The sequence below is a fragment of the Thermobia domestica genome, chromosome 12, assembly GCF_964235325.1.
Source record: "Thermobia domestica chromosome 12, izTheDome1.hap1.1, whole genome shotgun sequence".
NCBI lineage: Eukaryota > Metazoa > Arthropoda > Insecta > Zygentoma > Lepismatidae > Thermobia > Thermobia domestica.
Genome location: NC_137465.1, coordinates 210,367,049 through 210,384,557, shown reverse-complemented (window position 1 = coordinate 210,384,557; position 17,509 = coordinate 210,367,049). Strand labels below are relative to the sequence as shown.

Genomic DNA, 17,509 nt, shown 5'->3' with positions numbered 1-17,509 from the left:
AATACAACAATTGAAAATAACGAAATATTACAATTTCATTACCACTCCCTTTACAGCCATGAACTTTGTGGTGGACAAACACCGTGTACGTGGGTTTTCTCGGGGTTCTCCCGTTTCCTCCCACTTTCTTCATTCCATCATTTCATCCATTACTCATTATCACCGTCTCCTTTAGCCTAACCGGCATAACCGTGGGACGTAAAACTCAAAATTTCATTTCATTTCATTTTTCCCTTTACAGCCACATCAATTGTACTTTTATTATTATTATTATTATTATTATTATTATTATTATTATTATTATTATTATTATTATTATTATTCCAGCATGCTCAGCCTCAGCCATTCCCTATTGGTTTTATATAACATGATTTACTTGACGGTGAATAACTGTAAACGTGTAATTGTCCGAGATCCTTTAATAAACTCGTAAAAATTTTGCCATGTTTTAGGGCAAATTTCGAGGCAATTCTTTCAATAATCACCTCGTTGCCTCGAACATTAACCCCTTGCGTCCCAAAGACATCAATGTGGATGTCATAAAATACTCGTTGCAAAATACCAATGACATCCATGGGGAAGTCATGAAAACGTATCCTTTATTAAGGGTCGTATTAATCCTGGAGATGATGATATTTTTTAGTTGATGCACGACAAGACTTAGTTCTCCTTAGGTGACAGCATCTTACTCACAGAAAAAAAAAGTTTTTTCTCAGGAGATGGCAGGCCTAAGGGATCATTCAATTACGACACATATGCGTTTGTTTTGACAATAAACAATTGACAAGTTCGAGATTAGAAAGAAGAAAAGAAACACTTTGTCTTTGATCTCCGGTCAGTGTTGCAACCTGATGCAGTCTAAAATCCCTTCAGAACATCAAAATTTCCCTTTTTCATTCTAAATTTTCCACAATGCATATATATATGCTATCCTGTGAATGTTATCCTCGTGCTTGCACAATAACTATGCCCTATATAACGGTCTGGACAGCCTTTTAACAGTGAATGAAAACCTGGTATTACGCTACACACATAAGAAAATGACACCTGGAACGCAAGGGGTTAATTGTTGCAGAAACAATGGAGTTTTCAAGTACAGCAATATTTATATTGTCCTTTTCAGCGTCGAGGTTACATGAGACATGCACCTACAGTTTAACATGGAATTCGAACCACCGCAATGCGTTTATTTTTTCTCTCTCCTATCAGCAATCAAACTCAGGATTACATCCACGAAAGACGAACGAGCTATCCACAAGACTAGCAGAAACGGCTGGGCTCCGAAAGGCGGTTGCATCTAGTAACGTAGCTAACGGAAAAAAGCTTAACTTCCAGTTTTCCAACCGTATGGAACAGCAGCCGGTTCTACCATACGTGCAACACGTGCATTTCAACGGAGCGGCCAAATCTGTCATTACCATATTATTTAAAATAAATATTTCTTCTTGGAAACCGACTTCATGATGATGGTAGTTAAATTTACTAAGCTGACCTATTTGAATACTACATTCATATTGCATGTTTAGGTCACATTAGTTTAAGCTCACATGGACAGCGCTAAAGCAAATGGTGAAGCAAATCCCAGCATAAATTGCTTGATTGTTGTCAAATACAAGAACTCAATTCTCGAACAGCAGGGAACACCTGTTCCATTTGGTTAGTTATCACGGTTTTGAAATGAAAATTAGTCTTCTCTTTATCACAAACAAGTTTCTTATCATTGAAGATGGACACTTTTTTTTTAATTTAACAGATGTAGAAGGAAAATCAAGAAATAAAGATAAAAGAGTTAGTTGCACTGGAATTGCGAACTAATATATTGAGATTGAAGCTGCATGTTGAATTCTATAAAAAGGATTACCATCTTTCCTCTGCAGATGTGTTTGCTTCATCTTTCACTAACATAATACATTATTATTTAAATAAAAACAGATATAGCGATATGATATTTGTAGTGTTTAGGCCTTTCTGAGTGCGAGTGCTCTTTCCCTCCCCTTCGTTGTTCATGATGGGGTAGCATATTTAAAATCATGGCTTCTAAGATTTGTTCTTTCTGGAGAAAAGGGGGCAGCAAATGATGGAACTGAACGGGGCGGCAAATTGCCTAGGTCCGGCCCTGGCCAGCTTAAACTCATCCGTGTAAACTGACTTGATGAACCATACGAAAATACATTGTATTTCATTCTATAATAGCTGGGGATTTCTGGTGTATATTTGTAATATAAGTGCCGTAGGTGTTGTGAATTACCTCACTTATAAATGTTGTAGTAACTGGATTGTGTGATCTGTTCTAGATTAACAAGAAAAGTAACATGTTATCTGTAATTAATTTGTTAAACCTGATTACACAAATTATTTTTTCTGCACAACCGTTACACAAACAATTTTAATTATCATAGAACACAAATCTCTAATAATCTAAAAATAAAACTCTCTAATAGTACATCATGCTATACCATGAATTAAGATCCTAAATATAATCTGTACTTAATACATACTGTTCCGGCAACTTGTGGAAAATGGAAGTTCTTCATATGGTATATATGGATCAAGTGACAGAATTTCCTGGTGAAGTAGCTATTGATGCTATCTTGCCCACTGACCAACAGAACATTTTGGACGCCTAACGACTGGATTGTTTGGTCTACTAAGGAATCCTGGAAGAAACAACAAAATACACAATATTCTCATTTGTTTTATATACAATGAAAAACAATTATATATATATATATATATATATATATATATATATATATATATATATATATATATATATATATATATATATATATATATATGTGTGTGTGTGTGTGTGTGTGTTGACACTCCAATATTTGGTTTTTTCAGATTTCTGGCATGAATTTGGGGGAGCATTTTCAAATTTCCCGCGTTGACACTCAGCAATTTTCTGGACGCGCTGTCTAAGTGTTGATGGCGCTGTAATCTGAGCAACTATTTTACTTAGTTGAAATAAAGTTCGTAGAACTAGTTTATTCGTTTGGACTAAAATTCTGTAAAACTGTTTTATTTAGTTCGTGAACATACCATTTCATTTGGTCATGTTTAATTTTCCTTTTTTTTTTTAAAGGACTGCAAAGGTACTTATTTTCTGTTAAATATACACAGTACATAAAGAGTTGCCCAGGAGTGGATCCAGGACGGACTTCTGGGGGTGCGGTGGGTTGGAAGACTTCTACTTTTAAGAGGTCCAAACTCTGGGAGAAAGTTTCCTCTTCTTGGAAGGGGGGGCTTTTGCCCCCTGGATCCGCCACTGAAGTTGCCAAACTTCCGGTGTTTCATAATCTATTTTTCTGTCTTGTGTTAAGATTGTACAGAACACACATTTATATTGTATTTGCTTACTAGTATCGGCAGTGTACTTATTTACAAGCGTTGGGAGATAAACAGTTGCTAAGAATTTTCAAATCAATATATAAGTACACTAAGAAAGATTGTTACATATCAACTGGGGTTAGAAATAGCTTTGAAGTTCATGAACTACCTACTAATGAAAATGGTGAAGTAATTAAGTGTACTGTTAAAGAAGTTAATTTTTAAATGTCAAAATCACTTAATTTTTTTTAAAAAAAAACTAGATGTGCCTTGTATTTACAACGGAGAAATATGGCAACCCTAATCATATACAACCGGCATTTTCGAAAATCCGACTCTCCTCAGGTCCGGAAGTTTCCGGATTTTTGAATGTCAACCTGTGCAAGAAAATTAAAAAGAGAAACTTCAGTGTTATTCTTTGATTTCTGGAAAAAGTGAAAAAATGGATATAGGATTTCATCATTTAATCTATATTTATTATAGAGTAAACCCACTGATTCACTTCTCACTAGATCGAAACCGCTCCTGAATCTATAAACATTGAAATTCTGTGCAAAAAATATTCTCCACAAATCCTACATTGGATTACAGGCTATTGTGTGAAAATCGACCCTGAGGAAGAAATTTTATAAAAAATGGAAATTAAATATTTTGCCTTTCATCTGAGATTTCCAAATTTTGTTATATATTTTTTCTCTTAAACCCGAGATTGTAGAGAAGTGTTTTGTGAAATCGGATTCTTGCTACGGAAAGAAGATTGAAGTTTTTCATCACTATCACCTATCTCTCTTGACGTTAAGGTATCACAAGCGGAAAACAACGAACTCACTATGGCTAAGAAGGAAAGGAGAGCCTTCTGTTGAACTGGTAAACGCAAAAGTACAATCTTTTTGTTTGTTTTTCTTTCTTTCATACAAGAACATTAATGTGTCGTTCAGTTGAACAAATATGATAATGGTCACATTCAGTACGCTCCTTTCCCTATATTAATGTGAAACTTTCTAAGCTGAAGTTGCTTTTTATCGTCTCATAAAGAGAAATCTTCCAGACTCTACAAAACCTTCAGATGTACTGAAGCCGGGTCTTCTGCATTAAAAGTGAAAATATCAAGAACTTCGCCTGGGGGACAGGGGCGTCATTTAGGGGGGACAGGAAGGGGCATTTGCCCCCCCTGAGTGAGATTTATATAGATTTTATCAATAGAGTAGTAATAAATGAGTGAAAAACGCGAAATTTTACTAATATCGAAGGGTTTTGCCTCCCCCCCAAAGCAAAATCTGAAATGACGCTCCTGCTGGAGGAACTCCAATATTTAAAGTAACTACCACTGGTGCAACATGGTATTTATCAATAGAGTATCAAATGTACAATAGGCGGCAAAAAACCTGCAACATGAGCATATAAGTTAATTGTGAAATGACGAAGTCTTTTGCCCCAAAATAAGTGTGCACGGGAGGAGGCCGAGGTTTATGCTGGCGTGATTCGTTCCACTTAGACGTTATGTTCATTCCCTGTGCTATTAGGCGTAGTTTCACAATAAACTTACATCCTCATGTTGCAGGTTTTTTGCCGCGGATTGTACAATCACGTTCAAAAATAATGAAACTCTCATTTACTATTTAAGTATCCTTTATGCATATCCTCGTATAGAACGAAAACTCAATCTTTCTAACTTTCAACCATCTTTTTTATAAGCTTTTAAAGTTATATTTACATGTAAGCTAGAGGCGACTACTATGTTGTTTATCGTATCACCGTGATATTTGTCGTCGTGGATGTACACTCATGTCCAAAATTATTGTCGCATGTCTATAAATATGTTGTTGTGGGAATATAATTTGATAACGAATTCGCTCGGTATTTCTTATAATGTTAGTATGTGTATAATCGGCAAAGACATGTATGTGGCAAACTTCATGTCAAAAGAGCAATAAATAAGAACAATAAAACAAAAATAAAACTTTCTTGTCCATTTAGCAACATTTTGTTTTACTCATTCTAATTTTCGTATTTATAATTCTTTTCCTATGAAATTTACCACAAATACACATTTCCCGATTATACACATCCCGATTATCAGTATTAAAAGTACCCTGAAAAATCATCATCAAATTATATTCTTACAAGAAGACAGTTACAGATATGCGACAAACATTTTGGACATGAGTGTACAACAGAATAAAGTTTCATGTTACAAATATGAATAATACACCGAAAGAGTATAAAACAAACAGCGAGCTAAACTGCACTAAACATGTGGTTAATAAGTACAGGGAAAGTAGAAATGATGGATCCGATTTCAGAATTTTTTCTGTCAAATCTAATAAACATACAGGGTGATTATAATTAAAGTCCCACTTTCAAGACGCTGTAAAAAAAAATGGTCAGAATGACTTCAAATTTGAACTGAATATGCTTGAAGAAGGGAAAACGGTATGGCATAAGAAAAAAACATGTTCCAAAGTGTATCAATAAATGGTGCTGTAAGCGGCATAACGAAAGTGGATTCGGTTAAAAGTCACATTTTGAATCGAAATGCGACGGCTTTGGCATAAGTTGTACATTAAACCAAGTGTACTGTTCAACGTCCAGGATTGTTTCAGTTTTGTGATAGAAAAAATGACTTCCAAGTCATTCAGCAGTTCTGGCACTGTTAGTGGAAAGTCCATCCACCATGGCAAGGTCGTACCACATCGGATAGGAAAAAACAGTTTTTGATTATTTTCTTATGCCATACCGTTTCCCCCTTCTTCAAGTATATTCAGTTCAAATTTGAAGTCATTCTAACCAGTGGTTCTTTTTCTACAGCATTTGAAAGTGGGACTTTAATTATAATCGCCCTGTATGTTATTGTGAGGTGTGTGCTAAGAACGGGAAATTGTCAGTTTTCTTCAAACATATCACAAGTGTTCAATGTGAGCACCTCGCATAACACGGCCCACTCATAAGCCGATGGTCTATCTTCTGCCAAAGCTGTTGCAGCAGCGTTGCCAGAATACAAAAATAAATTTGTCGTCCCAATAACTAAAAATTATTATATATATGAACAAGAGAAAGTGAAAAAGCGGTTAGGATAATCAATTCGCAATATTTGATGTACCGCTACTCTGCTGGATTTGCCACAAAGTCTATTCTCTGTTTCTTGTGTAGAAGTACAGACAGGGAAGAATAATGATACACTTGTCCCCCTCACCCACCAAAAAGAGAACCGAGTTTCATTGCGATTTTATGGTCATCTTCCTGACCTGAGATTTGTCTACTGAAGCGGTTAGGAATTCAAAAAGAAAAGTGTCATTTTGTTTGCTCTTTCGTTTTAAAATCGATCTTTTGTACCTGTCTATCTCAGCACACAACTGTTCTTCCTTGTACACAAAGAAAATACCAGTGGAAAATGTACATTCTATCCAGTCCTAAAATTATCGTACACTCTGGCAACGCTGTGCAGTCAATATCAGGAATTCGTTTTATGCTTGTTGCTGACTCTTAGCGGTAGAAATTAGAAACAACACTGCGTGGAAACTACACTTTGAAAGATAACATTTCTAAGCACAATAACAGAGATATTTATTAGAATTCACAGAACACATTTCTGAAATCAGGTCCATCATTTTGACTTGCCCTGTATGTGTAATTGAAATTTGTTTCTTCTGGTCCATCATTTGGTTTCGTCATATCTCCATAGCTCGTGGTCAATACGGAAGTGTCAAAGAAGCATGTGTTGAGATTTCAAAGACCACAACAAAAAAAGGTTGACCTCGTATCTCTTTGGTTGCAATTATCAAACGAAAGGAAGAAAAAAAAAGACAAAATGTATATATTTAGCCAAAACCATGTATTTCCTATCTTTGTAAAGTCAGAGGTCAATATCCGTTAAGCTGCTAAGAAACAATGGTAAATTACTCTCTTAAAAATACTTTAATGAACTAAACCATGGTTTCTCAACCTGGGAGTCGCGACCCATAGGAGGTCGCGAGGTTAAGCGAAAGATATGAAAAGGGTCTATAGAATCTCATACCGAAAAATATTTTTAATTATTATTTTAAATTTTCTTCTGATAGTCATATTTTTATTTTTATAGACCAAGAACAACAAAAAAATAGGGCTACTAAACATTTTCAACAGGTGAAGAGTTGTTTAAAAATCAATTTAAATGAAAGAGGTACGATATGGAACTAATGAGAACTGCATATTGAAATACCAGAAAAATACAAATGCAACAAAACCTGGATATTGAAATACAGTAAAATTGAAAGCTAATGAGATACATGAGCATTGTATGATTTCATAGTCCGGCAATGTCCGGTTCAATCTTCGTGACGCACATTATGAAGTAATTTAAAATACTCAAAATTATAAAAGTTTAAAAACCAAAATTAGAAATTATTTTATATTTTTTAATCATATGATCCAAAATTAAGAGAGTTATCAAGTTTTAAAATTTTCAAACGGCCTCCATTTTGAAACAGTATGATGGATCAAGATTCGATATTTGTAATATGAATGAACTGATCAAATTTGGTTTTAATCTACTCGCTTTTAGGGAAGTTATTATATCCACTATATACAAGAAATGGATTCTACTATTATAGAAATAGATGGATATCGTGACACCTCAGCCATAAGTATATTAAAAATCCCACACAAGCTTATTACAAACCAGAAACTATAAGGGGGTCACTGCCAAAAGGATGTGATAAAATGGGGGTCGTGATAGGAATTTGGTTGAGAACCACTGAACTTGACAAACAAACAAACAAAAAAAAACTATGACAGTTGTTTTTCACAACCTTAAATGCGGTATAAAGTTTTGGTACATGTCGATATCCAAGTCATCTATTTCACTAATTTCGCTGTCAGTAATAAATCACTCTTAAATAGTGCGAATAAATAAGGACTTGTAAGAGGAAAATATAGAAATAACGTAACAAAAGAAAATAATTAGGAAAGTTAAAAAGAAAACTAGAATGGTTTAAAATCAGGAAAATAGGTCGAGTGAGAGTTCGTGAAGTCAACTAGTGCCTACATCCAAATATTCGGGAAAATATTAGAATAATAATAATAAGAGAAGTATAAAATATAGAAAAGAAATCAAGTTGAGAATGTTCGAAGAGCACTGTCAGAACTAACTTAAAAAGAATTATTCTTTTCGAAATTTATATGAAATTGTATATTATATTTATTTGATTAAATTCAATAGATAATACACTTACATATTTGGAACCTGCGTATTAAGGGGTCTATTGAATTAGCTATATTGGGCTGTCACTTTTTATCACCGTATATATACTGAAAATGCCGATATAATTAGTGGCCACCAGTTACTATTTGGTACCAAAATGTTCACCATCCTTTTAGGTATCGATCAACGTCAATATGATCTCTCTATGGCTTATGGTTCCCGAGATATGCTCCTTAAATCTCTCAATATCAGAATTTTTTTGGCCAATATTTCGGGAATGGTAAGAGTGACACGAAAAATCCCATCACTTCTTCAGATCGTTTTTGATGCTCCACTGAGTGGAGGGCTCAAAACTGAAAAATTCTCAAATCACAGAAACAAACACACACAGATTTATATATATTCAGTAACGTGAACTTTTAAGTTCGTTGAAAATGATAAGCGAGAAAAAGAACTTATAGGTACGGGTAAAGGATTGATTCTATAGAACAAAATGTGTAAATGTAAAGTGTATGGGCCAATCCGATACAGCTCTCTTCTGGCAGTAGAAAATGACGTGCACTCTGTCAGATCCACACGCGAACTACGATTATGGTAGTTTAATGTTTATTCTAGGTCAAAGATGTGCGTAGGGGATGGATCCAAGGGGTTCAGATCTCCCCCCGAAATCCCAACTTTCCTGCAAATTTAATCTAATTTTAAGGGTAATTTTACAAATATTATTATAACTTATCCTCATATTGAATTTGGAGTCCCCCCTGAAATAAATTCCTGTGTACGTCCTTACTCTAGATCAACGAAATATAAAAGTGAAATCAAGCACTATCTATGAGATTGCCCTCTTACAGGAAGCTCTCTCCAAAATTGCTAATAGTAAGTGAATAAGCAAACTTAACAGCCTCTGACCTCAGTTAACTAGCAGTAGTTTTACTACATACATTGTAATTGTACGTACGAGGTGCACACCAGAAGTACAAGCCGCTTCGTTCTAATGTCAAAGAACAAAGAAATACAGGGAACTAATCTCAGTCTATTTCTCGACCAAGTCTCCCTCTTTACTGATACACAGTTGCCATCGCTCCATCCATTTTATGTAGCATGTGGCACAGTTTTGGGGGTATGTTTCAGAACACTGGAGAACAATACAATGGCGATATACTCCCTTTGAGCTCCTAAAGTGAATAATTTACACACATTTCTTCGCCTTAAGTGATAGCACAACCCCGTTAGGCAGCCAGGAAAAAGGACTGAAGAGTTAGGGAGGAGTCAGTATATCACTATTTATTTAAAAACGAACCACAAATTGCACGGATTCCGATGACACATTTTTCAACTCTGTTCCTGTTCGTTTTGTGGTTTCTTTTCCTGCAATCAAAAGCATATGAGGGGAACGGGGGGGGGGAGAAACCGAACTTTTGTTCTTAAAATATAATTTAAGTTTTTCACAAAATTTTTTTAGTCTCCTTCAAAGTACTCTCCATTAATCGCAATTCATTTCTCCAGTCTCCTTTCCCACTGTTTGAAGCTCCTCTGGAACTCTTCAACTTTTATATCCTCCAGTGCGTTCTGCGAAGTTCTTTTTATAGCTTCTACACCATCAAAACACTTTCCTTTTCGGAAACTGTCATCACGTTGGGCAAAAAATGTGGATCACTTTCAATCTGATTTTTCAAGTCCTGGCTCAAATTCAGACGAATGTTTTTGATCCTGTGTGAGCAGGCGAGAACCAAACTTAGCGGCAACACGTCTCATTTACAAAAAAATCCTCATGCTGGCACGAGCTCCAACTCACTCCTGTCTGTTTCGAAATATCATCGATCATAAAACGACGATACTCGTTGATTTTTTGGCAGATTTTTTCAATGTTTACGTCGTTTGGAAATGATAAAGAACAGCCAGAACGAGCATGCTCTTCAACACTCATCTTACCACACTTAAAGCAACCAAACCACTCAAAAATTTGTGTGCAGTTCACAGTATCCTTCCTGAAATCTTGTTAACATTTGGTAAGTTTTCGTTTCCGATTTTCCAAGTAGGAAGAAAACAGACTCCTTGTTCTTTTGAATCTGTCATAACGATTTCGCAGGCGGCAAACGAGAACAGCTGAGAAAAATAATAATACGAACAAACATTAACCTCCTATGCAGACACCGCTTAGCCAACTGACTTGGAAAGGTCTTTACTAGACCCACCTAGAGGGAGAACTCTATTACGCGTAGGAACGGCGGAGCTCATTCAACCCGGCTTCTTTTGGATCCCCCTTCATATAAGGCTAAAACTGAAATATCAAATTTAACTTACGTCTCAAATTGCCGTTTAATGACAGGTTTGTTTCATGCATTTTTGTTCTAAATAGCACTGAAGTTTTTGATTAAGTCCAAACGCCAAGTCTGGTGGCCTATACCACGGAAACCAAAGGCCTGCACAACATATTGCATATACACTAAGCTCGTCAAGGTCTACCACTACGCTAAGTTTGGTCCACTTCGGGTGTGTTTCATCGGTCGCGGGCGGTATACAGTTGGGCCTCAATAACGCAAATTCTTTGGTCACTCGAATTTTTCCACATTCCCTTGAACTCCCCAGAACACTCCAAGTTAAAATAACCTCTATAAGTCGAATGTTTAAAAATTACAACCTAGATAAGTCGAATTATAAAGGTTTCATAATTTATTTAAAAACCTCGATAACTCGAACTTTCATTTCTTCGAAACTCTACAAACCCCTATAATTCGAATTTCTCTTGATGTAACCTCGATTTCTCTAAGTCATAGCTCTATGCTTTTACGTAGTTGTCATTGTTGCTAATGTATACTGTAATGTGTTTTACCATGTCTAGTATTTTATTTTTACTAGTCATCTTATTCAATTTAAGGAACTTCCACAACTTCGGGTTCTAAAGGTCGAATGAATAAAACTTCGAGTTATGGAGTTGGAGATTCTAGTCACTTTTAATAAGAAACGCGGTACCTCGATATCTCGAAGTTTTGTTGTGACAACCTTGATAACTCGAACCTTGATTACTCGAAAAAACTCGATAACTCGAATTTTTGTCTATTTCCTTCCGCTTCGAGTTATTGATGTCCCACTGTATATTACCCTTCTCATCGATTTTTTTAAAGAAAAATATATGAAGACAAAATTATACATAACTGAATAATAAAAAAAATATTAATTGTTACGCTAGTAAGATAACATAACATGAAACATCTGCTACGCAATACTTTCTAGTTCGTTACCCTACTTCCTTTCTCCTGTATGTAAGCAATATGTTTGAATGTAAAACTTAAAAAATAAAAAAATAAATAAATAAAACATTGAATTGGCTCAGATTGAGAAATGAATATAAACCTAATTCAACCATCATTTATAATATACTGCGGGAGAAATTTCCTTGCTACTGTCTACTCTATGCTGTGGAGCAGTCTCCATGGCAACGACGCGGGGCAGGGTTGCCAACTGTACTGCCCTGACGCTATGAGAACCCCTGTATAGACACAGTTCCTATTGGATCATATGCGAATTCCATGTTCGAAGTTATAAATTACGGAGCGAGTATGTATATAGTTTAGTTCTTTCTGTATTTTACACATACTAAGCATAAGATGTGACATTTTCTCCTTATCTCGTGACAACTTCAAATTCATGACGTTCTCACAAAACATGGGACAACAAATTTGATACCGCCCCTATTAGGCTTACAGATTTTTCACTTCAATATTAATCGTAATATTATTTTAAATAATCTATAAGTATCCTTTAGTCTTGGCCAACACATTTTCCACAATATTGTGGTTTAGAATTTACGATCGAGTAAGATTAGATAAGAAACTTGTTACTGAAAAGTACAATCGCGCCACTCAGGGCGGCAAAAAAAAAAAAAAAAAAAAAAAGATTCAAGTATCATTATTATAGATATTCTGCCATTATTGGCAGGTCACCTGCCACAACTGAGAAGCTTCTATGCTCCACGGTCTTCCGCTAACCTCTTCTTCTTCACGTACGATTTCTCTGTTTTGATATAGTCCATCAATTGTAGCCTTCTTCGTCCACTTCCTTTCTTCCCTGCCACCATACCCTGTAACACGTCCCTCATGATACAATTCCTTCTTAGCCAATGTCCCAAGACCTTTCTCTTTCTCTTCTTAATATCTAAAATTCTTCTTTTCTCCCCCAAACATTTCCAAGACCTTTTCATTTCTTTTCCGCTCGACTCAACTAATTCTCTTCATTCTTCTCCACATTAATATTTCGAACGTACAGTATGCAAAAAAAAAAAAAAAAAAAATGGTTGTCCATAGAGAGAAATTTAAGAGCCTGCGTTACTAAAAATAATACGAAATTTACCATTTTCTTTTGCTTGATTATTCATCAGTGAAAGCAGATAATGAAATGCAAGTCACCATAATCATAGATAATGTTATTCTACAACAGAAAATATGAACCTGAAGAATGTTCAGTGTTGCAATCCATAGAAATTACAGTGTTGCCAGAAAAACAGTTTCCCTAAAATCTAAGTTAAGACAGCGAGTAGAGAAATGAACTCAACTGCATTTAATTACGTATCACGTTGTTCTGGTTTCTTGTGAACTACTTTTTAATTAACATTATTATTTAGTTTTAATAACTGTATGTTAAAACTATTTTGTTTATTACAAACTAAATACAACTATTATTTAAAAAGTAGTTCACAGGAAACCAAAACAATATGATACGTAACCAAATGCAGTTGAGTTTGTCCCTCTATTCGCTGCCTTAACTTAGATTTTAGGGAAATTGTTTTTCTGGCAACACTGTAATTTCTATGGATGGCAACACTGAACATTCTTCAGGTTCATATTTTCTTTTGTAGAATAGCATTATCTATGATTGCGGTGACTTGCATTTCATTATCTCCTTTCACTGATGAATAATCAAGCAAAAGAAAAATGGTAAATTTTGTATTATTTTTAGTAAGGCAGGCTCTTAAGAGAACTTTACACTGAAAACAATGTTGGTCCCACAGCGCAACCGAAGTTTCTTGGTACGACGCTACTGAGCTAGAAGCTGAGGCTCTTGCTTATTGGCTGTGTTCTGGCTCTTGTCAGTTCTTGTATTTTCACTTACACACAACTGAATATGAACGAATACGAAAGGAAGGGAGAGGCAACATTTTCTTCGAACCACGGACGTCGTGGGCAGCACTTTTCTAATGGCTAGTGGTAGTAAAAATGTTAAATACGGCCCTGAGTACAATATGTTTATGTCTGAAAGAACATGAAAATTTACCTATAAACAGCGTTCGAAGTGGCAGAAAAGCAGAGGCGGTATGTTTTACTATGATTTTGACTCAACATATCGGCTATTTAAATATTGTCTTGATCACTGAAAAACCAGAGGCGGTATGGCATACCACCGCATACCGTTTCACTTCGACTACTGCCTATGAACTGAAGAGTTCTTGGTTTGATCTCAGCTCATGTTAAGTTTGACGTCAACATTACTGTGTTTACGGATTTTCTCAAGATTCTGTTTCTCCCCACATACTGATTCCAGGAACTCTCTCCACTTGTAAACTTTATTTAGTACTCTTTTATCAATGATATTTGAGTGAAGTACGGTCCTCGAAGACAAAATGCAATAAATTTGGCAATTTGTGTACAGTTTTTAAGATCTCTCAATAATTAGCACCCCTGGTTTTTTACTTTATTATTTTCTACCACTTACCATTATTTTCGCAGTACTACTTTTCACTCCTTGTGCATAGAAATTCACCTCCTTTCAGGGGAAATCTTCTGAAATCATCACTGGTTATTATTATTGCTATATATACACTATTGTAATATATACAGGACCGGATGCAGGATTTTCTGACGGGCGGTGCACAATACATTTGAATTAAATTTCAATTTTTTAAAATACCGTTAGGCATCTGTAGTGTGGATGACGATTGCCCTGGAAATGCTGTATGTGTGCTGTCAGTGAATCCCTTTCCTTCAACTTCCAAAATACTGACTTGACGATTTTGCAAATCTTCGATTTCTTATAAGCCCAAGCGGAAACATGACAGCAGAAATTTTTTAAATGTTGCTATTTTCACTGATAACTTCTCACTTTAGGTAGTGTATATTTACGACGAGGGGGGGAGGTGCACGTGCACCTTTGCATCCCCCTAAATCCGGCCCTGAATATATATATGTGGAATGAAATGGTGGAATGAATAAAGTGGGAGGTAGTGCTCTCAACGGGTCGGGTCGGGTCGGGTTGAAGACCGACCCGACCCGACCCGTGACCCGAATTGACTGACCCGACCCGATGACCCGACCCGACCCGACTGACCCGAACCGTGATCCGACCTGATTGACCCGACCCGACAACCCGACCCGATCTGACCCGACTGACCCGACCCGATAACCCGACCCGAGTGACCCGACCCGATAACCCGACCCGAGTTGACCCGATTGACCCGACCCGATAACCCGACCCGAATAACCCGACCCGACAACCCGACCCGAGCTGACCCGATTGACCCGACCCGACAACCCGACCCGAATAACCCGACCCGACAACCCGACCCGACCTGACCCGACTGACCCGACCCGATAACCCGACCCGAGTGACCCGACCCGATAACCCGACTCGAGCTGACCCGACTGACCCGACCCGACAACCCGACCCGAGTTGACCTGACCCGACCCGATCCGAGTCGGGTCGGGTCGGGTCACGGGTCGGGTCGGGTCAACCCGATCCATTTGAGAGCACTATGGTCACAACACTGGGTGAACACCAAAATGCACTCCCATTGGGAATTGAACCCGGACCACGTGTACCGAAGCCTTACACGTTAACCACTAGCTAGATCAAGCGGGGATTTGTATATGCATCTTAATGAATATTTGGCACTTTTGAGGTTTGGTTATTTCTTTTTATAACTGATACCAATGTCCGACGTGGGAGAAATTTATTTTTATTTTTATTTTATTTATTTATTTATTTATTTTTATTTTATTTTTTTTCTTTATTTCTATGTGACGAAATTTTTCTTCAAGGTCAGTGTTCTCACCTGCTGGGACGGCAGGGCGTCTTCTCGGAAGGCAGTAGCAAGAGTCTCTTGGCGGAGACAAAAGGAAATCATTTAACTACAATGATAAGGGTTGAGGAAACAGGAGAACACCTGTGGTTTTTTCCAACCCTTCAACTTTCATTCCAAAATAGGTTCTTATGATTCCGGGACCCGTACCACTTTGATTTTTCTTTCTCGGTAATTAAAACGTATTTTACAGTATATATAGTTGCACGTAAGAAGATACATAATATGAATTTAAAAATACAGGTTGATATTTAATTATAAAGCACTAATTTTATTTCATCACTTTCAGCCCAACAAATGAAATTCAAACAATTCGCTCCCTAGGTCTTGGTCATCAATACTGCGTCTTATTCTTTGTCTTGCAGTCAAGTCTTGGTCCTGCATTTCGTAGTCTTGGTGATCTTTCATGCTATACAAGAGCCAAGAATGCTTACCTCATCGGTACAAATGAAGACCAAGTGTGATTTTGATTATGGTATTTCATACTATACGGAAAGCTAGAAAATACGCTCATCGCTACTTGGTGATCACCAAAACAAGGCCAAGAGCAAGATTACTATGCAATTCGTCTTGCATATCCAATCTTTATCTTGTTCTTGTATCGATGTCCTTGGGCTTGGTGAAATAAAATGAAATATTCACTTTAAGCAGGGGTGTAGCCAGCAGGTTCGTGTAGGAAGGGCCCGTCGTTTTTGAAGGGGGGCGGCTACAATGTACAAAGCAAAAAATGTGTTGCTGCTAGTGTTTTTCAGGCCTAAAAGAAAGGAAAATTTTGGTTTCCTTCTGGAAAACTAAAAACACTATTTTATCTTTTTATTATTATTATTATTATTATTATTATTATTATTATTATTATTATTATTATTATTATTATCCATAAATTAGGTCTATATTCAAGATAGTTTTTATTATGCTTAATCAAGAACTACTGCCCGGGACCAAACGCTATACTTTTGTGCATAACTATAAAAATAACCAGAAAGTTCTGTCCCTTTTCGTGGAGGTCTGTGTTCAATTGGACCTCACACCGTGAGTTGAATGCGAGTGGAGATAAGGCGAACGTCAGTTGTTGGTGTGGGTATATCCAACATACTACCTGGTTGTGGCAATTCAGATACACAGTGAACTTGCGTAAAGACAGAGGGAACATGGGACATCCACAGAGCGTCATAAGAGCATGTATGCTGAACGAGTTCAAATGGAGGTCAAACGCCGCTGTAGCGGGACAGAAAATATGCCAGGCCTTTGTTGAGGGTGTCGTGACGACGCGGACAGTGCAGCGATGGTTTAACCAGTTTAAGAACGATGACCAAACACCCGAAAACACCACATGCCAGAAGACCAACACATGTACGTACAAAGAGGAACTGGGACTACAATTCAGTGTGTGGAGAAACCATTCGGCAGCACATCCATCCAGTGTTGAATTCAGACATTTTCACCCGGGGGGGAATGTCAACTCCTTGGGGGGGAGGGTTGTTTTTCTGTATTTTTGCAAGAAAGCAGCATATTTAACAATTCCATTCATATCCACATCTTACCTAATATTGAGACTAATTCAGGGTGCGAATTGGCGGGGGGGATGCCAGGGATTTCCCCCCTGACAAAAATCTTTCCCACCCTGGAGAAGGAAAATTTTATCCCTGGCAGGGATAACTTTTTCCCCCTCTGGAGTATTTTTAAGTGGACATAAAGATAAGTAGGTCTACTTTGCGTAGCTAACCTAAATATTACTTGAGTGAAAATTTATGAAAGATCTCACATCTCAACTGTTTTGTACTTGTTAGTATATATATATATATATATATATATATATATATATATATATATATATATATATATATATATATGGGGGGAGGACTGGGTGCGCATATGGGTGAAATTCATCCCCCCTGGGAAAATTTTTCAATTCGCACACTGGACTAATT

The 17,509-nt window shown here is 36.8% G+C and overlaps 1 protein-coding gene across 4 annotated transcripts in view; it reads right to left on the bottom strand.

The window, feature by feature from the left end:
- The window catches only part of mino (glycerol-3-phosphate acyltransferase mino), a 228,361-nt gene that overhangs the window by 64,136 nt on the left and 146,716 nt on the right, over nt 1-17,509 (bottom strand). For all 4 annotated transcript variants that reach the window (XM_081734695.1, XM_081734696.1, XM_081734694.1 and 1 more), the window contains one exon: nt 2,499-2,657. In XM_081734695.1, the coding sequence (XP_081590821.1) occupies nt 2,499-2,657 (159 nt within the window). The remainder of the gene's footprint in view (nt 1-2,498; nt 2,658-17,509) is intronic.